Source organism: Electrona antarctica (genome assembly GCF_951216825.1).
Source record: "Electrona antarctica genome assembly, chromosome: 3".
In the NCBI taxonomy this organism is placed as follows: Eukaryota; Metazoa; Chordata; class Actinopteri; order Myctophiformes; family Myctophidae; genus Electrona; species Electrona antarctica.
The window spans coordinates 42,580,872-42,602,407 of record NC_136808.1 but is presented as its reverse complement, the minus strand read 5'-3'; the positions used below and the strand labels follow the sequence as shown (position 1 = coordinate 42,602,407).

At 43.2% G+C, this 21,536-nt stretch overlaps 1 protein-coding gene across 2 annotated transcripts in view; it reads left to right on the top strand.

Moving 5' to 3' along the window:
• LOC306920023 (bromodomain adjacent to zinc finger domain protein 2B-like) overlaps positions 1 to 21,536 on the top strand; it is a 35,326-nt gene that overhangs the window by 8,759 nt on the left and 5,031 nt on the right. The window contains exons 8-30 of one of the 2 annotated variants that reach the window (XM_079496614.1): positions 102 to 162; positions 877 to 985; positions 2,703 to 2,925; positions 3,361 to 3,453; positions 4,394 to 4,455; positions 4,757 to 4,822; positions 5,860 to 5,925; positions 6,231 to 6,275; positions 6,682 to 6,708; positions 9,106 to 9,171; positions 10,022 to 10,162; positions 10,569 to 10,823; positions 11,229 to 11,452; positions 12,890 to 12,964; positions 13,163 to 13,397; positions 13,902 to 13,964; positions 14,606 to 14,750; positions 15,014 to 15,813; positions 16,043 to 16,301; positions 16,986 to 17,141; positions 18,425 to 18,585; positions 20,302 to 20,624; positions 21,378 to 21,513. In XM_079496614.1, the coding sequence (XP_079352740.1) occupies positions 102 to 162; positions 877 to 985; positions 2,703 to 2,925; positions 3,361 to 3,453; positions 4,394 to 4,455; positions 4,757 to 4,822; positions 5,860 to 5,925; positions 6,231 to 6,275; positions 6,682 to 6,708; positions 9,106 to 9,171; positions 10,022 to 10,162; positions 10,569 to 10,823; positions 11,229 to 11,452; positions 12,890 to 12,964; positions 13,163 to 13,397; positions 13,902 to 13,964; positions 14,606 to 14,750; positions 15,014 to 15,813; positions 16,043 to 16,301; positions 16,986 to 17,141; positions 18,425 to 18,585; positions 20,302 to 20,624; positions 21,378 to 21,513 (3,791 nt within the window). The remainder of the gene's footprint in view (positions 1 to 101; positions 163 to 876; positions 986 to 2,702; positions 2,926 to 3,360; positions 3,454 to 4,393; positions 4,456 to 4,756; positions 4,823 to 5,859; positions 5,926 to 6,230; positions 6,276 to 6,681; positions 6,709 to 9,105; positions 9,172 to 10,021; positions 10,163 to 10,568; positions 10,824 to 11,228; positions 11,453 to 12,889; positions 12,965 to 13,162; positions 13,398 to 13,901; positions 13,965 to 14,605; positions 14,751 to 15,013; positions 15,814 to 16,042; positions 16,302 to 16,985; positions 17,142 to 18,424; positions 18,586 to 20,301; positions 20,625 to 21,377; positions 21,514 to 21,536) is intronic. The other variant, XM_079496615.1, reaches the window with a different exon arrangement.

Sequence of the window (21,536 nt, the reverse complement as noted above, 5' to 3'; positions counted from 1 at the left end):
GTGTGTGTGTGTGTGTGTGTGTGTGTGTGTGTGTGTGTGTGTGTGGTTTTCAGTGATATGTTGTGCTGTCAACCTCATGGCTGCTCTCTGTCTCTCTCCAGGCTTAGGGAAGAGGAAGAGGGTGATGGATGAGAAGGAGCTGATGATACCACTGGAGTTGGGGTATGTACACTGAGAGAAAACACACCAGGACTGACACAGTGTGTCGGCTCCATAACTCTGTTGCTGTCGGGCAGAAACCATGTATCTCCACATTTTTACTTTTTATGTTTTTTGTTTCATGAATGATAAATGAATGCCCTACTTCGTCATACAAGAGTGCTGTGCCAAAGCAGTGCAAGTAGCAGATCTATAAGCTCACAACGCCTTGTGATACGAGGCGTTGTAATGGTTCAATTTAACCCATTCAGGCCTGACGTCGAAATTAAAAAAAAAAAGTTTTCTAAATCATGACAATTTTCGGAAAGATTTGAGGCACATTTTAACGATTTTTCAAAAATAGCAGACCTACAAGTTCATAGCGCGCCACTCGGTGGCGCGCTATGAGCTTGTAGATCTGCTATTTTTCAATAGCTAAATTATAACATAATGTTTAAAACACCAAAAGGGGTTAAACGCTAACGTGACATGGATGCGTTCCAGGTCTCAATGGATTAACCGATGAAAATGATTAACAAGAGCTTGTGACTAAATGACAACTACAGTACATTGGATCCTTTGGATCACAGTTTCTTTACTTCTTTTTGCCATTCCCTGAAAAGTTATGGTTTTGGACATCCAAGGTTTACGCCCAACAGTGACAATATATACAGTATATACTATATAGTGTAATGTGTAATAGTGTATACTGTTCTACAATGTTGTCTTATGTTAAAGGTGGCAGAGAGAAACACGAATCAAATCGTTGGCTGGGCGGCCGCAGGCCGAGGTGGCCTACTACGCTCCATGTGGCAAGAAACTAAGACAGTACCCCGATGTGATGAAGGTAAGGTGCCGTAAGCTTGTCACTGACTGCACTGCAGCGGCATAACGCAGCCATGATGCATGGGCAATGTATTGTGGCAAATCATGAGCGCCGTAGCTTGTAAGAGGGATTAGAGTGGACAGAATAGAACATGGGGAACATGGTGCCTCAAGGTGAAAAGAAGATCATTTATGGGATAGGATATTTTTGCTAATAGTTGCTGACAACACTACACTGCCCATCCTCATTGCCCAAACAAACGCTTGTGTATCATGAATTTTAGATTAGCTGAAAAATTACTCCAGCTTACTCCCACTTACATTTCCCAGACACAATTAATGAGAGATGACACTGTTTCCTTCATTTTCCTCAACCACTGCATTACTTCTCCTCCGCCTTAAAAAGAGCTTTTTAATGGTCAACGCTGGGATGATCAGCCTGAGCCCTGTTTAGACAGCATCTCATAGACATTACTTATCTGTAGATCTGCCTCATTAAAGCCACAGGCGCGATAGTGCTGCGCCAATCTTTGATTTTAGTGTTCGAATGTCACTAGTCGGTCATTTGGCCAGTTAAAACTACCACATAGTGTAGCAGCAGATAAAGGAGGGCCCAAGTTGTGCAACCCAAGGTCAGAACCATTTTGTCCTTTTAAGAGCCTTTGCTGCAATATGTTTTGGATCCCTAGCTTTTATGATGATTTAGACCTGCACAGAAAGACCTTTCTTATACTGCTATACCCATCAAGCTTCCCCTCCCAGTTGTTCTTTCAATGTCGCACATTTCAACGTTTTTTCTGCCTTGAAACATTTTGACCAATACCATTTATTATTTTCTCTTTTGTAGTATCTATCCAGAAATGGAATGAGTGGCATCACGCGTGATAATTTTAGCTTCAGTGCAAAGATAAGGGTTGGTGATGTCGTGTATTCTATGAAGCCAGAGATGGAGCCCAGGTGACTGTCTTTCATGTCTCTCTCCTCCTTCATCTTTCCATAGAAACTGATTTATACTTCGTCGTATGATGGTTTTGTGTGCCGGAAATAGTCTACATACAAACATACTGTTGTACTCATAGATTGGCATGCGACACTGTCGTGCGGCGGTGCATAAATGAAGCATTACGGCAGGCAGAGCTGTTTGCAGCGGTTGCTGTCAGGGCCATGGATGGACATCAGCCTCAGTAGTTCTAGTTCATATCCCCTCTCAATGTGCATGGGGAAATGCAATAATCAGCTGACATTACTTCCACAGGTGACCAGTCATGTATGTCATCATGTTATGTGTGTGGGAGGGAAGCACAAAGATAAAGCTAGGGGGTGGGTGGTTGTGAAGTGTTGGGGGCAGCGTAGAGAAGAGAACTTCAGACAGTATTGAGAGGCCAGCCATGCAGCGACACAAAACTTCATGTTACTATGGACAAATGTACTAATAGACCAGTAAATGAGTGGGCATGTATGTCTTTTAGTGAGTTATTCAACTAGATATACTGACTCTTTTTCCTAACCCAACAAAGTAATGTTCTATACATCCAATTATCATTGTTTCACTATCTAGCTAACAGTTATATTGACAATACCAAAAGTTTATTTTAAAGCACAATACAGTACAGTATGGTGTACAGTACACCATTGTTTTTCTCAAGAGTTGATGTATTACTACCTCTCTCTCTCTCTCTCTCTCTCTCTCTCTCTCTCTCTCTCTCTCTCTCTCTCCGTTTCCCCTGTTCTCCTACCAGGGTCTCCAGTGGAGCTTGCTGAAGGAAGATGAGATCATTCCTCGTATCTTGGCCATGGAAGGTCGTAGGGGTCGTCTCCCTAACTCGGAGAGACAGTCGGGGGCTGAGGGGGGCAAGGGTTCCCGACGGAGGAAGGGTCGCCCCCCTAATGTGGGCGATCCTGTTGCTCCAGAGGGCCCGAGCGCTAGCGAAGTTAAACTTTTGCGCAAACTGGAGGCCCAAGGTTAGCCAAGAAAAATAATAATCGTATATACTGTATTATGTATGTGTACTGTATATATACACAGTGTGTGTGTGTGTGTGTGTGTGTGTGTGTGTGTGTGTGTGTGTGTGTGTGTGTGTGTGTGTGTGTGTGTGTGTGTGTGTGTGTGTGTGTGGTTTTTACTTACATTCCAATAAACGTATGGCGTCTCTGGTAGCCCTGATTCATACACATCCTGATATCGTTCTGAAGATTACAAGCGTGCCTTTTCTGCTGCGTGTGAATAAACCAATTCATTTATAAAAACAAAACGAAAAAGTTATATATATACATACACGGTGTGTGTGTGTGTGTGTGTGTGTGTGTGTGTGTGTGTGTGTGTGTATTATACTGTATATAAAGGATGTAACTAGTCTTGTGCTTAATCTCTTGTCCATGTGTGTTGTGTTTGTGCAGAGATAGCCCGACAGGCTACTCAGATGAAGCTGATGAGAAAGCTGGAGAAGCAGGCTCTGGCCCGTGCTGCCAAAGAGGCTCGCAGACAGCATGGTACACACACACACACACACACACACACACACACACACACACACACACACACACACACACACACACACACACACACACACACACACACACACACACACACACTAGGGCATTAAGCAACTAGTCGACTAGTACTAGTCGACTAGTTGCTTTTGTAGGCCTCAATATCAGGTAGATTATAGTTATAGTCACCAATGTACACAGTTTTTAAATGTATACATATTTATTTAAAAAAATATTTAAAAAAAATAAGCTTTTTTTTTTCTTTTTTTTTTTTAACATAATAGGCTAGGTGGTTAAACAACTAGTAAACTAGGCAACTAGTAAAAATGACTAGAAGTGAATGCCCTAACACACACACACACACACACACACACACACACACACACACACACACACACACACACACACACACACACACACACACACACACACACACACACACACACACACACAAATGTTATTTTATTACTTACTATCGTGTTATATTGGAAGTGAATGGGGGTCGGATTGGGCTGGATCCTATCATATCTACTGTATGATGTGTCTATGACCTGAAAACGTTATAGATGACTGACACATAGATTGGTCCAATGAATCCAGAGATACACATGGAGCCATACCCTCATTAGACCCCCAGTCTTTTTCTTTTTTGTTTGTCTTCTACACCTATACTTCTCTTTCTTCTAAGTCTGTGTCTGATTCTTTGTCATAATGAGTACCACAGACGAAAAACAGTCTAAGTCCAAATTTCATTCTGACCCCTCCACGAAAAGGCCTCGTTGTCCTGAACCCTTATCTATCATTTATACATTATGGATCAATAGTGTGGACTTAGACTGTTTTTCGTCTGTGGCATTTGGTATTTTATCATTTTAGCTGAGCTTGAGCTTGAAGATACCAGATGTAGAGTTGATGTCGTGTTTTTCTGTTTTTGTTACAGCTATCATGGCAGCAGAAGACAGAAGGAAGCAGAAAGAGCATATCAAGATTCTCAAACAGCAAGTGGGTATTGTTTATGCTTCATGTCTATGATGCCATTTCCTTTACCCTTCCACATGTCCTGCCACAGTCAGTACTCGTACGTGTGGTGGGGACAACTTGTTTTTGCTTCTGTGTTGTTGATCCTGGGTTTTATAATTACCTATCATTAATGCAGGCACAGTTGTTTTTTTAAAACGATTACTGCAGTTGTGTGCCCCTCCATCCCACAAACCTCACATGAATGCAGTGACGTCTTGAATTGCTTTGCGCAAGGGTGTGTTCCCCATCTCCGAAGTATTAAGAGATAGTGTTGTTTTCATAGGAGAAGATCAAGCGTATTCAGCAGATACGGATGGAGAAGGAGCTCAGGGCACATCACATTTTGGAGGTACAACGTCTGATGCAGCCGCACCTCTGATTAAGCAGAACATTCTTGAATAGCTGCAACCCCTCAGTCCATAGTGTTTTTTATCTTACCAAAGCCCATTACTGAACAGTAGCATATTGTATTGGAGGGAGTTGCGTCTTCTTAGGCATAATTCCACATGGAACTAATGCTAAATTGGTCTTGGTTGACGTCCGTTGAATATTAAAATGGCTGTCGCTGCCTCTTCAGACCTTATTTAAATTGGACAGAAAAGTCTTTCTTTTCATCAGACAACAGTAACAGTTTAGCATAAGTGGGTCGGAGGGGGGGAGGAAGGAAAGGTGCTGTTTTGCACACACAAGCATACACACAAGCATACACACACATGCATGCAAACACAGGCACAACTACACACAGGGATGCACAATTACACCGACGGAGCTTCAAAGTGTTTTAGCAGGGCTAAATCAAATTTGAGTTGACACGGTTGGCAAGGCACTCTTAACCCATTCAGGACGGGGAACCCTTTTTTTTGGTGTTTTAAGCATTATGTTATACTTTAGCTATTGCAAAATAGCAGATCTACACACTCGCTTGTAGATCTGCTATTTTTGAAAAATCGTGAAAATGTCCCTCAAATCTTTGAATATATATTGTTACTCTTTGCTATATACATTTAACATATTTTCAGATGGTGGTCGGCGGCCAATTACATATAATATTTGGGCTCCTTGACATGAAATATTGAGCACCACTGATACAGAAACATAAGGTTTTTCAGAAAACTGTCATGATTTAGAAGACATTTTGTAGAATCGTCCTCAGGTCTAAATGGGTTAACGGGAGACTTCAACACATTCACAATTAATACGTTTAAGTGATACATTATTCATTCTCTGTTTTACAAATTCTGACTGGCATTCAGGAGCATGAAATCTTCCCTTAAAACCAGAAAAGACCACAAATAAATCATTTAGAGTGCTGCGAAGCAAAACGAGCTGATTGATGTATGTGCGTTTTGTGGTCTCCGATGTCCTGACTGTAATCTGAATTCACAGGTCAAACGGAGAAAGAAGGAAGAAGTTGCCGGCGCCAAAATAATGGAGGCTGAAAAAAGGATAAAGGTTTGTTTGTATTTTCAACAAATCCTTCAGATAGAACATGAGATTTAAGTACGTGCCACTTAAATATGCACACCATGAGGCAATGAAATGCTCTTTTGTTGCTCCAAAAATCACAAATTCTTTCATCTTTACATTTACCAAAGTATTGAACTTCTTTTTCCATTTGAGATGTAGCTGACAATGGAATTAGAGCCATACCGCCTTTCAAATGGGCCGCAATCCCATCACGCTGTAGTGATTTTCATGATGTTGGCAATATGAAAGCATATTGATTTTTCCCTCATCTTCTCTTGCTTCCCTTCAAGGAGAAAGAGATGAGGAGACAGCAGGCAGAGATTCTGAAACATCAGGTATGCATTCCCTTCAATCTGCAAAGCCTCTTGAACATGATAGATATTTCTCTATTAATACTCTATACCGCTATACCATACCTCACTTGAATAAGAATTTACAGGTGTGTGTGTGTGTGTATGTGTGTGTGTATGTGTGTGTGCGTGTGTGTGTGTGTGTGTGTGTGTGTGTGTGTGTATGTGTGTGTGTGTGTGTGCGTGTGTGTACTCGCATGTGTGTGTGTGTTAGTGTGTGTGTGTTAGTGTGAGTGTGTGAGGGACTGAGAGTATGAACATGTGTCTGTGGTCTCTATTTAATTAAAATATTCATTATTTCTTGTTTTTTTTGGGGGTATCAAATCCCATGCTTTATTGGTACTGGATATTACTTCTGTCCCATAATACTTTTGCCAACTCTCTCTGCCAGGAGTTGGAGAGGCATAGACTAGATATGGTATGGGTATGTTTCTTTTTGTACATCTAACACCTGCATCGTGTAACTGGTTGTGATATGGTTGTCATAGCAATGCATTACGTGTAGCACTGGCTGCCGTCATACTACATTCTTCTGCATGGCTTTCCAGCAAAACCAACAATGAACGGGGGAAAAAAGAGTCAGAACACTGCCTCCATCTGCTTGTCCCGAGGGACGACTGACTGACCCTGTCACGGTGGTCAGGCAGCTTCTGTACCACCCCCACCCCCACCCAACCCCCCCCCCCCCCCTACTCAGAATGCATTGCAAAGACCGCTATAGCCAATCCACTCTCTCACTGTCTAAAAGTGCACTCAAGGAGTTTCCATCCAATATATATATATATATATTTACTATACACACATCATCTAACTGTTGAATTGAAGTAGCTCTGTGACTCGTGAGTGCTTGATGATTTGGGTCCAGACATTTAGCTTGTGTCTTGTCTGTCCACGCATCTGTCCTGCAGTCCACAGGGTGCTGGACTTTTAACACGCGCCATCCAGCCACCCTGTCATTCACTGTACTCTGCACAGAAAAAAAGGAAAAAAGAAAAAGAGCTGCAAAGAACCGTTTTGTCTCTATGGTAGAATCACCTTCGGCCTGGTTCCCTCTCAGGTTTAGAACAGCCGGAGCCCCATTTGGTTCCTTGCAGACCCTCCACAGTCTAGATAGAATAACACAAGTAATATTCTGCCATGGAGATAAATGTGGTTCTATGTAGTGTTCCTTTTTTTTCCTTCTTTTTTTTGGCCTGGCTGTCTTGCTTATAGCTCGTCTCACTCATACATACAGTTGCAGCTGAATCTAAGGGCCGTGTCTGATTATCTGTCTGATGGTGGACTGTTTGCTGAGTCAGTCTTTGACTCAGAACACCATAAAATGGTGAAATGCTAAATATCGGAAAAGAAAAACTTGCAATTGAAGGGTGTCATACCTAATTGTACAAAACGTGAATGGTTATGACATGTTCTCACAGTAGAGATATGATTGGAGAACTAGACAAATCCTGACGCTACAGATCTCATTATGTTTGTTTACATTTCCTTAGACTGCTACCGCTAGCATTCCATTCTCAGATGAACTTGAGTACTATGGACCCAAAGCTCCTTTTTACTGAGGCGTTATCATCATGTCTGTTGATTTCACAATAACTAAGTTCCTCATTCCCAACCCATTTCTCTATGCACTGGAAATGTCATTGACAAGGCTAAAAAAAGGGCGGCAATTGGGCCTTTTCAACCACACGAACCCTAGAATTCCTATTCTGGGCCCTATTCTGGTCATAATAGGCAAGCATTCCTCAAAAATAGGCAAGCATTTGGCAAAACAGAAGAGAAGAGATGGGCCCTAGCCCTATTTTCGCCAGTGCAATACCCCTTATCCCTAAACGTCTTTGCCGTTTTAACTATTTTGAAAAACATTTTTGAATAGTTCTAATAGCCTATCTATCTACAAGCTCACAATGTGTTGATGTAGATTGGCTAGTTGATCGATTTTAAAATGTTTTCAAAATGGTAAAAAAATATATAAAAATAAATAAAAAAGGCAAAGAAGTTTAGGGATAAGGGGTATAGTATGGCAAAAATAGGGCCCCACTAGAGGGAAAAAGGAGGGGACCAAGTAAAGACCCCTGGAGTAACATGGTCAACAAAGTATAGTGGTTAACTGCTATAAAGAAACATGAAATGAAATGATACTCTGTCATTACTGGTCTCCCATGTCTTTTTGTAGCATGCAAACCAAACCAAAATTATTAAATGTGGCATCATCAGATAGTATAGCTGATAGACGTCCCTGCACATACTGCACTTGTTACTGCCCAAAGTGGAACTGCTCTTTTCTGTACTCTCTGCTTTTGTTTTTACATTCCCATTTGTCGTATTCCTCAGACATACACATTTTTTAGAAAGATTGATACATTTTTGATCGGAACGGAACGGAATTCATCATTTTTCCACTGTAACGGAAACGTGAGATGTCAGAAGAGCCGTTGCAACCCGGATTTTTGTGGTTTTCGTATTGTCAGCTTTCCTTTAGACACCATCACTGATTCCAGCTGCTTCTCTTTTTTGAGCCTGTCATCACATCTACTCTGTATTGCATCGCTGTGTTGCTTTGTTTTTGGTTGTCATCGTACTTCCTGTTACCTTCACTTATGCTTCTATCAAACATGTGACATTTGTACATGTGAAGCATCATGTTGTGTTGTTTTTTTATTTTCTATTTGAAGTAAGGTGACTATAGTTCATTATATAAATAGTTTATTTCTTTAATGAATACAGACTAAAATAATTTGAGTTTGTGTTCAGTAGCATATGTATGTGTTTATTTTTGTGTATTTTTTATTTTGTTTCGTTTTGTTTGCCGTTCCAGGAGAGAGAAAGGAGGAGGCAACATGTGATGCTGATGAAGGCCGTGGAGGCTCGCAAGAAAGCAGAGGTAGGCCTTAAACATCCAACCACATGCACACACTCGCACACACGTATGCCCCATACAGAGTCAAACGAATCCAGCGTTCAAACACTTTGAATGCACACAGTGGCATTAAACTGAATTCTAATATGGCTCACTCAGAGTCACAGAGTGAACATCTGTGTTCACACATTGCTATGACTTGGGTCTTTGGCCACAACAAATGGGAGACGCACCAACTCTGCCAAGGTTGAGGTCTAACAAAAGATGATTTATTCAGTCATCATCTCATACCAACTTAAAGGCTATTCAGTCATCATCTCATATCAAATTAAAGGCATGTTGTGAAGTGTACTAACAAATACAAACACCTGCACACACATAGACTGCAAGCACACACTGCTAAAATGCTAAAACTACGAGAGTGTATGGACCCATACAGGTGAAAGCCTGCTGGCAACAACAACAAAAAAAGGACTCATATGAGTAAAGGGTAACTTTTTCCACTCTTAGGCTTAAATGAACACTCACCATTTGCTTTGGATCAATGGTTCTCAAAAGTGGGCTGAGGGGCGCCTTTAGGCATTCCAGGGAGTACCCATCAAAATTAGTTCAAATAATTTATCCTCTTTCACCCTGTACACATTGGCTATTTGAAAATAGCCTATCTACATGGCCACAACCACGTTGCTTTGGCTATTTATGTATTATTAAATGTGTTTGATGAATTTTGAATATTTTTTTAACCATTTTAATAACACAAACCTTGTATGGGTCTGTGGCCAAAATACATATTCATTTTGGGGGTCCTTTTAGTGAAACATTTTGAGAACCACTGCTGTGGATAATACTCACCTGAACACCTGAACGCCTGCAGGAGCGCGAGCGCCTGCGGCAGGAGAAGAGGGATGAAAAGCGCCTGTCAAAGGAACGGAAGCTGGAGCAACGCAGGCTGGAGATGGAGATAGCACGAGAGCTGAAGAAGCCAAATGAAGACATGTGTCTCTCTGATCATAAGGTAGCTGAGTTTAAAAGAAGTGATTCATTGATATATATATATATATATATATATATATATATATATATATATATATATATATATATTTTTTTTTTTGTTTCTCAATTAGGCCTATTTGTTTAATCGAAATAAAATGACTCTTTTGATTGATTTTGTGTTCAATATAGCTTTATTATGATGATTGTGATTATTATTATTAGGTGGTCTGTGCCCCCCAGTGGTTGTTGTCAAGTAATGCACTATGGAATGATGTGCAGTCATTGCACTAAATTATAAAACAACCACTGAGCAACAGGATCATTATGTAATGGTGTTTCTGGGTGTCCATGGAGTACACTGCAACATCCTGGGTGTTAATGTAACCCTAAATGATAACTAACCAGCCGTGTTTTCACTCCCTGTCCAGCCTCTGCCAGAGTTTTCCCGCATTCCTGGGTTGATTCTGCCAGGACGTGCCGTGTCAAACTGCTTGATGTTGATGCAGTTCCTGCGGGGCTTTGGCAAGGTGCTGGGGCTTGATGTTAACATGGATGTGCCCACCCTGGGCATGCTGCAAGAAGGCCTGCTCAATGTGGGTGACAGCATGGGCCAAGTCCAAGACCTTTTAGTAAGACTGCTGTCTCTGGCTGTGTGTGACCCTGGATTGCCACCAGGACAAAAGGTAAACTGTCTGTAATGACAAATACACCATTGTTTTCTGAGAAACACACTTTTTATTACTTGAGAACGGTGTCTGGGTGGTGCAAGTACCTGCCCACCACCATGGAGACTGGGGTTCAGTTGAACACATTTGTCTGCGGGTGGGAACTGGGACGGCAGCAGGGGAGGAACAGGATGGTTGGTGCTCTTGTTGAGCAGGGAGTGAAACCAGGAGGGATAACATGTTTCTCTACATGCATTATGCCCTCCTGGTGAAACTCCTTGCAGTCAGGTGAAAAGGAGGAGGAGCCAGGGACTACATGTGGGAATTGGTTTAATGACTAAACTGGGGAGATTTTTTTTTTTTTTAAGAAACTTAATCTGTTTCATCACTCCCCGCCTCACTCACCGTCTCCTTCTCTTTCAGACAAAGACCATGCTAGGAGATCACCTGACAAATGTTGGCATCAACAGGGACAATGTGTCAGAAGTGTTACAGATGTACATGGGGGCCCATTGTGCCAACACAGAACTGGCCCTTCTGGCCCTCAGTCTGAAGACCAAGGCCTTTCAGGCCCACACTCCTGCCCAGAAAGCCTCTATTCTGGGCTTTCTAGCTAATGAGCTGGCCTGCAGCAGGACTGTCATTAGGTAAGATAACTGCAATGTACTAATGCATTCATGTCATTTTGTTGAATGTAAACTAAAGGGTCTAAGTAGCATCTTGGGGCAGGATTTTTTAACATTATAACCAATCAAACGTCAAGTGATACATGGAGTCACACACTGATACTGTTTGTTCATCTACCCCAAGTGCACTACATTTAAACAATAATACATGAGAGGCCGTGCAGTATCATGATTATATCATGGTGTTTAAAGCTATGGTCATGGTGCACAACTGCACAATATATCACATTCATGGTCACACAGCTCATCCTGCCTTCCTGGCTTGAGCAAGATACTGAACTGCTCTCCCGAGTGCCACTGCCCACTGCTGGGATGCGTAAAATGCAGAGAACAAGCTCCCCCCCCCAAAAAAAAAAGAAAGAAAATGGAAAAAAGTAACACAGATACCAATTTGTAGCAAGCTTCACCCACAATTTTAAACAAAAATGTTGCATTACAAGCCAAAAACCTAGCGTAGTAGTGGGTTATCATTAGGGATGTCCCGATACACTTTTTTCGTTCCTGATCCGATCCCGATACCACAATTTCTGGGTTAGCTGATACCGACACTGATACTGAATACCGAATACCGATACCAGTGTTGTGATCTTGTGTTGTGTTTATAGCTATCTAGCTATATATCTCTTGTTGTGTTTATAGCAGACTCCTCACTCATATGTGCACTTGCAGTTTGGGCAACTCGAAAGCAAACTCCACATGCCCCAACATTTTATTTACCTGCCATAATGTCAACCCCTTACCCCTGTGTCGGATTGATGGTTAGACTGGCATTCACCGATACCGGTAGGACCTGATATGACCAAAAAGGGCCGATACCGATACTTTTCCGATACCGATACAGTATCGGGACATCTCTAGTTATCATCTACATACAATGGAGAACATCATTGCAGTGTTATGAGGAGTTCCAATTCAACTGGTGTTGTTGTTTAACCACCTTTTATTATGTTGGCTAATAATGGAATGTTTTATTAATGCCCTGAAATGGCTCCATAAATCTGTTCATTTGTAGTGTAGATGTAGTCCTGTTTTGAAGGGACATATTTATTCAATTATTAATGCATGCCCTGCAGTGTTGGCTCTTGAGACCGTTTACTGTGGCTGTAGGTGTTTGCCAGCCCTATGGACTTGTCTGTTTCATTCCCATATACAGGGAATTAGCCACTTCAATCTATGTAAAGCGCCTTGGATAAAGGCGCTATATAAATGCACCATTTAAATGCACCATTTACTACTTAGCCATATTTTATTCTTCATTGTACAACAGTGTCAGGTGGATGCTGCGACGCCATGTTGAAAGTGGTTAATGTCTGGGAAGACCAGCATTGGGAGTATGCATGTGTGCGTGTGTGCGGTCTACAGTATGTTGAACTAACAGGTCTGCCTTTGTCTCTGCAGTGAGATCGACAAAAACCTGGACCACATGGCAAACATGAGGAAAGACAAGATCATCATGGAGGGAAAACTTAAGAAGTAAGACCACGTTAAATGCTTAGAATTAGTTGGTTGAATTTTTACATCGTTATACTCAATCTGTGTGTGTGTGTGTGTGTGTGTGTGTGTGTGTGTGTGTGTATGTGTGTGTGTGTGTGTGTGTGTGTGTGTGTGTGTGTGTGTGTGTGTGTGTGTGTGTGTGTGTGTGTGCGTGCGTGCGTGCGTGCGTGCGCGCAGGCTGAGGACTATCCATGCCAAGCGGACAGGGCGGAGGGAGGCCAGTGTGTGTATGGAGGAGAACCAGTCCCTGGGTGGCACTCCGTCCTCTGTCCTCAAGCACAAGAGCAAAGTGGGCGGAGACAGCGACGATGACGAGGACGACGAGGACGACAGCGATGAGCAGGCTGACGAGGACGACGAAGACGAGGAAGAAGAGATCAAGAAGGGGAAAAAGGTGGAGACGTGCGATGAGGTATGAGTTCCTATGTGAGCATGATGTACTGTAGATCATTGGTTCTCCAAATGGGGGTCCGGCGGGGACCAGGGGTCGAGAGGGGTTGAGAGGGTTCCTGGGGGTCCTCTGCAAATTGAGTTGATATATTATCATTTTAACCACTTTAACCCTATGTACAGTGCATGCGACGCATTGTAAGGGTTGTTGATCTGCTGTTTAAAGAAAAAAAAGATCTTGAATATTTTTTAAACACAAATCTTGCATGGGGGTCCTTCGCACGAAATCTTTTCAGATGAGTTTCAGCATCCAAATACTTAAGACATAAAAAGGTTTGAGAACCACTGCTTTTTTTTAATCGCTCTATTAATGAATTTTTTTGGGAGCAACAGTGTGGGGAACTTCTCTTTCTTTACAGTGTATCTGTTTTGATCCAGCACCGGTCAAAATGTTTAGCTTTGTGTGCACCTCTTGACCGCCACAGTTGTCCATAGGCTCATAGATGTGAATGTGTGTCTCTTTCAGGATGAAGGGGATCAGTCCACCAGTGTGGAGGAGCTGGAGAAGCAGATAGAGAAATTAGCCAAGGTATGCTACTGTCAAAGTATTTCTAAATGCTATTACAAATTAAAAGAAAAATCCACACTGTTATTAAGATATGCGCAAATAGGTTGCATGCATGGTAGATTGACTGGTCAGATTGGTTTGTGTGTCTCAGAAAACCAATCAAGTTTAGAAATTACAAGCTACAATCTGGAACTTGTTTTAATTTTTTAAAGAAATGTTATTTTAATCCGATCTGTATGGTAGATTATGTAAATACAATATAACTAGCACATCATTCTGCAGTGGTGGTCTCCCTTTTCTTCCATTGAGAAGTAGGTGTCGGTAGGACACTTAGTGGTTGACAATGAGCACTGCCTGAAGCTAATAAGACCAATATACTGTAGCTGACATACCTGGCCATTTTGAGCTGTTTATGTTTGGTTACCTCGCTCTGTTGGGAGAGGTCATAAAAACGAGATTATTTGTAAATAGAACTGAATTAGAATTGCTATTACAGTACTATTAGTATTAGAATCAAAAGAGAGCGATTATGATTGATTGTATGGATAATACAGTAGAGTAAATTTATATTATTACGATATTATGACTTCTGAGGCTTCCTTGATTGAAATATCAGTGTACAGTAGTATAAAACAAGATATTATGTATGAATTATTTTGCAGCAACATCACCAGATCAGACGGAAGCTGTTTGAAGCATCCCATTCTCTGCGCTCCATGATGTACGGTCAAGATCGCTACCGGCGCCGGTATTGGGTGCTGCCTCACTGTGGAGGGGTCTTCATAGAGGCTATGGAGAGTGGAGAAGGTAATTTTAGCCCCATCAATATTGTAGATTAGTCTGTAGTTTAAGTTTGAGGTGTCCTTGTGATGTCTGAAAGGATATTGATTTCCGCTTGCTCCCTTGATTACGTTTCTAAGTGTGTCTGAATTGAAATTATAATTAAACAAAAACCGTGAACAAGCCTGGCACGAGTCCAACCTACATGGCTTCACAAAAAGCATGTGTGACATCTACTGTGCTACAACAGTGTTATGAGCTGCAATGACATCACGTATCCCCCCCCACAGCTCCTGGAGAACTGGAGGAGGAACGACAGAGAAGGAGGAGAGCAGCGGAGGAGGTCAATATCAAAGAGGAACCCCAGGAAGTGGAGGTGCAGAAAGACAAACTCATGAGCGAGTGTGACGTCCAGAGTGCGCGCATGCACACGTCCGAGCCGCAGAAAGAAGAGGAGAGGGATCACAAGGAGAAGAAGCACTCTCCCCTCTCCAACTTTTACGCAATTCGGGACGCCGCCAAGGAGACTGGCAACAAAACCCCAAAGTTGGCGGAGAAAGATGGCACCCGTCCGAGGCAAAACATCAGCCCTGTTGTCTCTACAAAGGTTCAGATGACCACAGTACCACCATGCTCACATACATGTACCTACAATACCTCTCAACCAGCAGTAGCCACACCCACGTCCATGATGGCCGCTAGTGACACTGTAAACGCCCCGCCCTTGGCCACTACCTTTTCGTCTCTCCTGTGCCCGCCCGCCCTACAAGAAAGCCCCGGGAACACTCCCCCGACCTCGTCCCTTTCCCCGCACCTCGCCTTCCAGGCCAACGACCAGCTGCTTCGGGTCCTGACAGAGAGGAGCGGCCACTGGTTCAGTCTGCTCCCTCGCACCCCCTGCGATCTGTCCTCCATCATCACCCCTCCGCCGGGAGCCCCTCTCACCTCTCCGATCTCTTCCTCCACCCCGGCCAGACAGCGGTCCCCGCCTCCGTCCCCGGCCCTGCCCCTCACCCCCTCCGCCGCTTCGGCCTCTGCCAGCCCGCATCACCCAGCTGGCCTCCTCAACTACCCACTCTCAGCCCTGCAGGTGAGTGAGCTAGCTGCAAAGAAGGGCTTAAACGATAGCAATTGGAAATTCGCAATCAATCAGTCTTGATTACAATATTAAGAAAGAATAATCTGGATTATCATTTCAGCCATAATTGTGTAACCATGCGTACAGTTTAACTACTAATGTATGTGAACTGTCTGCTAGCCATCAGTACTGGAATTAGGATTCTCTTTCTTTCTTACAGTCATTTCCACTGTCCCTCCAGGTTAAAGCTGGCGGCTCCTTACTGGGGGTTCCATTTATTGGTTGGCCCAGTGGCATGAGTGGCATGATGAGTCCCAGCCTGCCATTCTGCAGTAGCCCCAGTCCCATGCCAAGTCACTCCATGGAGGGCAGCGCCAATACAGCAGCCAGTGTCTCTAGCAAAAGTGAATCACCGGTTCCACGCACTGCAAACATGCACTCTCCCGCCCTGGAAATCCCCAAATCCTTGGACCACCTCACACCTCGGCCCATCCTTGAGGGTGAGTGACAGATAATGCATATACTACGATATGTATGTGTGTGAGGTCGGACTTCTACTGTGAATATGTGTTTTGGGACTAACCTGAGGGATGTTATGAACCTTATATAGCACACATGAGCCTCATTAGCCTCATTAGTGCACCATTGCTATAGGCCTGGAAATGGGGTAAAAGACTGAAAATGCATTGTTAAAAATGTGTAGTAACCCTGATTTTGGAGTTTAGAGAATGTCATAAAAAACAAAGTAACAAACAAAAACAAAACACCTTTTGCTATTTTTTTAGCAATATATTTATTGACATTTTTCAATTTTATAAAACATTACAGAGTTATAGCTTTTGGTTAATAAAATGTCCATAAACAAACAACGTCCTATTTTTGGTATGGAGACATTGGTATAGACAGAGAAAAGCAGTCAAAGTACAGAGCCAACTCAGGTCCAGTTTACTAAGTCTAAGGGGTTAAGTGGTTAAACATGTGTCTGTGTCTGCATGCATGCCTGCTTTCTCACTCCTATCTCTCTGTGTCTTTGTGTGTGTGTGTGTGTGTGTGTGTGTGTGTGTGTGTGTGTGTGTGTGTGTGTGTGTGTGTGTGTGTGTGTGTGTGTGTGCGTGTGCATGTGCGTGTGTGTGTGTGTGTGTGTGTGTGCGTGTGTGCGTGTGTGTGTGTTGCATTGTACACAGACATGCTGACAGGTTGGTGGCGTGTGTCTGACATGGAGGAGCTGAGGGCTCTGGTCAGTTGCCTCCACAGCCGTGGCATCAGGGAGAAAGGCCTGCACAGACAGATACAGAAATATCTGGAGATCATCCCCCAGGTCTGCACCAAGCACAGAGATGGTGAGTAGTGGTGGCGACATCCAACTAAGCAATTTAATCCATTGTGAAAAATAATAATTGAAATTTAATTTAATTTAATGAAATAATAAATTAATATCTATGGATATGGATTTTAAAACCAGAAGGCTTAACTGTGAAGCCTCTGTGAAAAAGATCCCATAAGCATAACCTTGTTATATCCACCATTTGATTCCAACACAGAACGCTGAATTCCCCTAGTTATTATGGCAGTCTCAGTGAATAGCAGTGGTACTATTTATTTATTATTTATTTACTTTATTATGATTATTAATAATTGATTGATTTCATATACGTGTATATACGGTATACCTGTGTATATATATATATATATATATATATATATATATATATATATATTATTGAGGAATGTCAATATTCCAGTAGATGATGAGGCAAAAACAATTAGGTCTAATCAAAAAGGTTTATTTGAAGATAATACAAAAATGAGAATAAGTCCAAAAGTAAAGTACAACGATGAATCCAAAAAGAAAAGTACAAGAGTCGAAAAAGGATAGTTGTGCAAAGCAGCCAATGAACCGTACAGAAGTAGAGTCACACTTGTTCCTCGGTTGTTAGTCTGGCATATTAGCTCCTGATCATGGTTCTACCCCAGCTTTTATAGCATGTGATTTCACAATACAGATGATTTCACAATATCACCGATACCGGGCCGGCACATATATATTCCGTGGCCTTTCCAAGTTCTACCAAAACATATTAGTCATCCTCTTCTCAGAACTTTCCAGAACATTTGGGTACTGCCAAAAAGGTCGACTTGACATGAAAACAAGTTATCATACTGAACAATACATAATAACATATTCCCCACCCAACCAGCTCTAGTCTGAGGGAGTAATCAGAATATCTGTGGTGTACTGCAACACTGTACTGGTTCAGATGGAAACAACATTTCACACAAAGGACACAGTGCAGGGTCAACATGAATACACTCGGTCAGAGGGCAAATTGAAGCATACATAGGTCAAAGGGTTAATAGAATATACACCTGTTTATATAGAATGATACGCCTCTATATGTATGATTCCCCAACAATATATATATATATATATATATATATATATATATATATATATATATATATACACACAGTATACACAGTATTCTTTATTTTAGTATTAGAAAAAACAATTCTATTGCTTGTTCCATTTATAAAGCTAAACAAATAAAAGGATTATTATTTTAAGTAGCCTATGGGATGATGAGGTTGAGTCTGATGTGTGCGTGTCACATGGTGTGTCCAGTGGCTATGATCGAGCTGTGTGACCTGGAGGAGAGCCAGGTGAGCGTGGAGTCGGTGCGGGGATGGTGTGTGGAGGAGCAGGCCATGGAGATGGACATCGCTGTGCTGCAGCAGGTGGAGGAACTGGAGAGGAAGGTCACCTCAGCCAGCCTGCAAGTCAAGGTACACCAGCCACTTTCAACCTTTTTCTTTTCAAGGACCCCACAGTTTGATATCTGTTAGGCAACAGATTCGGACCCGGGTCCGTTGATACGATATATTCTTAATCTCTGAGACTACACTGTAAAATCCTCTGTGCTAATTAACTCCAAGAGTGTACAATTGGAACCAAATGGGCTAATTTATGGGTCCATTCGGTTCCATTTGTATGCTTACTCGTGGAATTACAGAACTCTGCAGGTCGATTTGGTTCCTAGCTATTAATCATGTAGCTGTGGACCCCCTCAAGGATCCCTGGTCCCCATGTTGAGAACCACTGATGTAGACACACACCCTCAAGGATCCCTGGTCCCCATGTTGAGAACCACTGATGTAGACACACACTCAAGGATCCCTGGTCCCCATGTGGAGAACCACTGATGTAGACACACACTCAAGGATCCCTGGTCCCCATGTGGAGAACCACTGATGTAGACACACACTCAAGGATCCCTGGTCCCCATGTGGAGAACCACTGATGTAGACACACACTCTAAAGGATCCCTGGTCCCCATGTTGAGAACCACTGATGTAGACACACACTCTCAAGGATCCCTGGTCCCCATGTTGAGAACCACTGATGTAGACACACACTCTCATGATCCCTGGTCCCCATGTTGAGAACCACTGATGTAGACACACACTCTCATGATCCCTGGTCCCCATGTTGAGAACCACTGATGTAGACACACACTCTCATGGTCTCTGGTCCCCATGTTGAGAACCACTGATGTAGACACACACTCTCATTGGTCCCCATGTTGAGAACCACTGATGTAGACACACACTTTCATTGGTCCCCATGTTGAGAACCACTGATGTAGACACACACACTCTCATGCATTTCCACCGCATGGTATGGAATCAACTCCAATTGCCTTTGTTGGTTTTCCATTGGACAAAAGCTTTGGATAGTTACAAAAAACGATATAATACCTCCATCAAGTTGCCAAGCAATGTGATACCAAAGGGTGACATGAAAGTACTGCTTTAGCCTTTCTTTTATATTTTTTATGGAGGGACAGACAGTAGGCTGACAGGAAATGGGGAGAGAGATGGGGGAAGTCATGCAATAAAGGCCGTCGGGATCGGGAGTCGAACCCGTGGCACACTGCCAGACTCGATTACCAGCCAAGGTGCCTGGACCATTGAGCCATGGCCCAGGCCACAATTTCTATTTTTGAGTGGTGTAAACCACTCCTACAACTGGCTTTGTTAGTCTGTGCAGAAAAAATGAGCATGGTTGCTATGTTCACCCTGTTCACCCGGGTGTGATTTCATTACGTCAGACATGATTTCATTACGTCAGACAGGCTATTACTACACCACTCAGTTCACACGGGTGTGATTTTTATTAATTTTATAGAAGCCGCAAAAAAAAAATGCTATGAAAAATGTGTGTCCTTGCTGTGACAAACTGACCACATACATAGAATAAATGCCACGTGCCTTTGATATACTTCATTGTTCTTGTGTTTGACACCATTAAGATGACGTCATGGCAGTTTCACATTGCGTCGCTATTACAACCAGATACATTAAAGTGGTAGTATTTGCGGATACATCTAGAGTGGGCACCTGAGAAGTCTGTAATATGAAATTGCTTATTTAATTTGTTGTGCTGGTGCAACAACACATACACTAGGCGAAAGACCCTCACCGCTTGTGTCCTGTGCCCAGGGTTGGACGCACTCGGACCCCCAGTCCGAGCGGGAGGACCTGGTGTACTACGAGCACAAGCCGCCCACCAAACCGCTGTTGGTGGCAGGAGGGGACAAGGACCCCAAGGAGCACCCGGAGGAGCGGGCAGAGAAGGGCGGGGTGATGCGTCACATGGACAATCCGCTGGACATTGCTGTGACGCGCCTGGCCGATCTGGAGCGCAACGTCGAGCGCAGGTACCTGAGGAGTCCCTTAGGTACCACCATACAGATCAGGCTGGATAATGTGGGTACGGTCACTGTCCCCGCCCCCGCCCCGTCCACTAGTGCTGACAGGGAAGGGTAGGTCATCTCTCCAAACAATGTCCCCCCCACCCCACCCCTGCACTGAAAAAAAAACAAAAAACATCTCTCTCTTTCTCTCTCTGTGTGCTTTGTTCCCCCCCACACACTATTTAAAAAAACTACTTTAAGGCTGCCTTTTTTCCTTTTTTCCCTTCTAACGACCCCCCCCCCACGCACACACACACACACACACACACACACACACACACACACACACACACACACACACACACACACACACACACACACACACACACACACACACACTCTTTGGTGTTGAGTTCAGTAACATTTAACTGTTTTTGTTGTTCTTCCTGCAGCCGTCTGCATGGTTGTTGTTGCATCTGTGAACTTGATAAAGGGCATATTCATGATTCTCGCCCTGTACTCTCATCGAGTTCCACACTCTCTCACTTTCTGCATGGGTGTCCCTTTTACGTGCGTGGCGGTTTCAGTGTGTACCCGTCCCCCCTAATGCCCTGCACCCCGACCCCTCAAAAATCGTCATGCCTGTCTCCTCACGGCTGGAGCTATCTGTGGTCTGCTGTCTTGCTGACGGCTAGTTTGACTGTGTGTGTGTGTGTGTGTGTGTGTGTGTGTGTGTGTGTGTGTGTGTGTGTGTGTGTGTGTGTGTGTGTGTGTGTGTGTGTGTGTGTACACGCGCGTGTGCGTGTGTGTGGGTACTGGTGTGTACTCCCTGTGTGTGTCCCAGCCTCTCCTTCTGATCCCTCACTGTGTGTTTTCTCCCAGGGGTGAGGAGGAGGTGGCCCATGGCATGAAAGTGTGGAGGAAGGCCCTGACTGAAGTGCGCAGTGCTGCCCAGCTGGCCATGTGCATCCAACAGCTACAGAAGTCAATCGCATGGGAGAGGTCCATCATGAAAGTGGTGAGCAGATAATAGAAAATAAT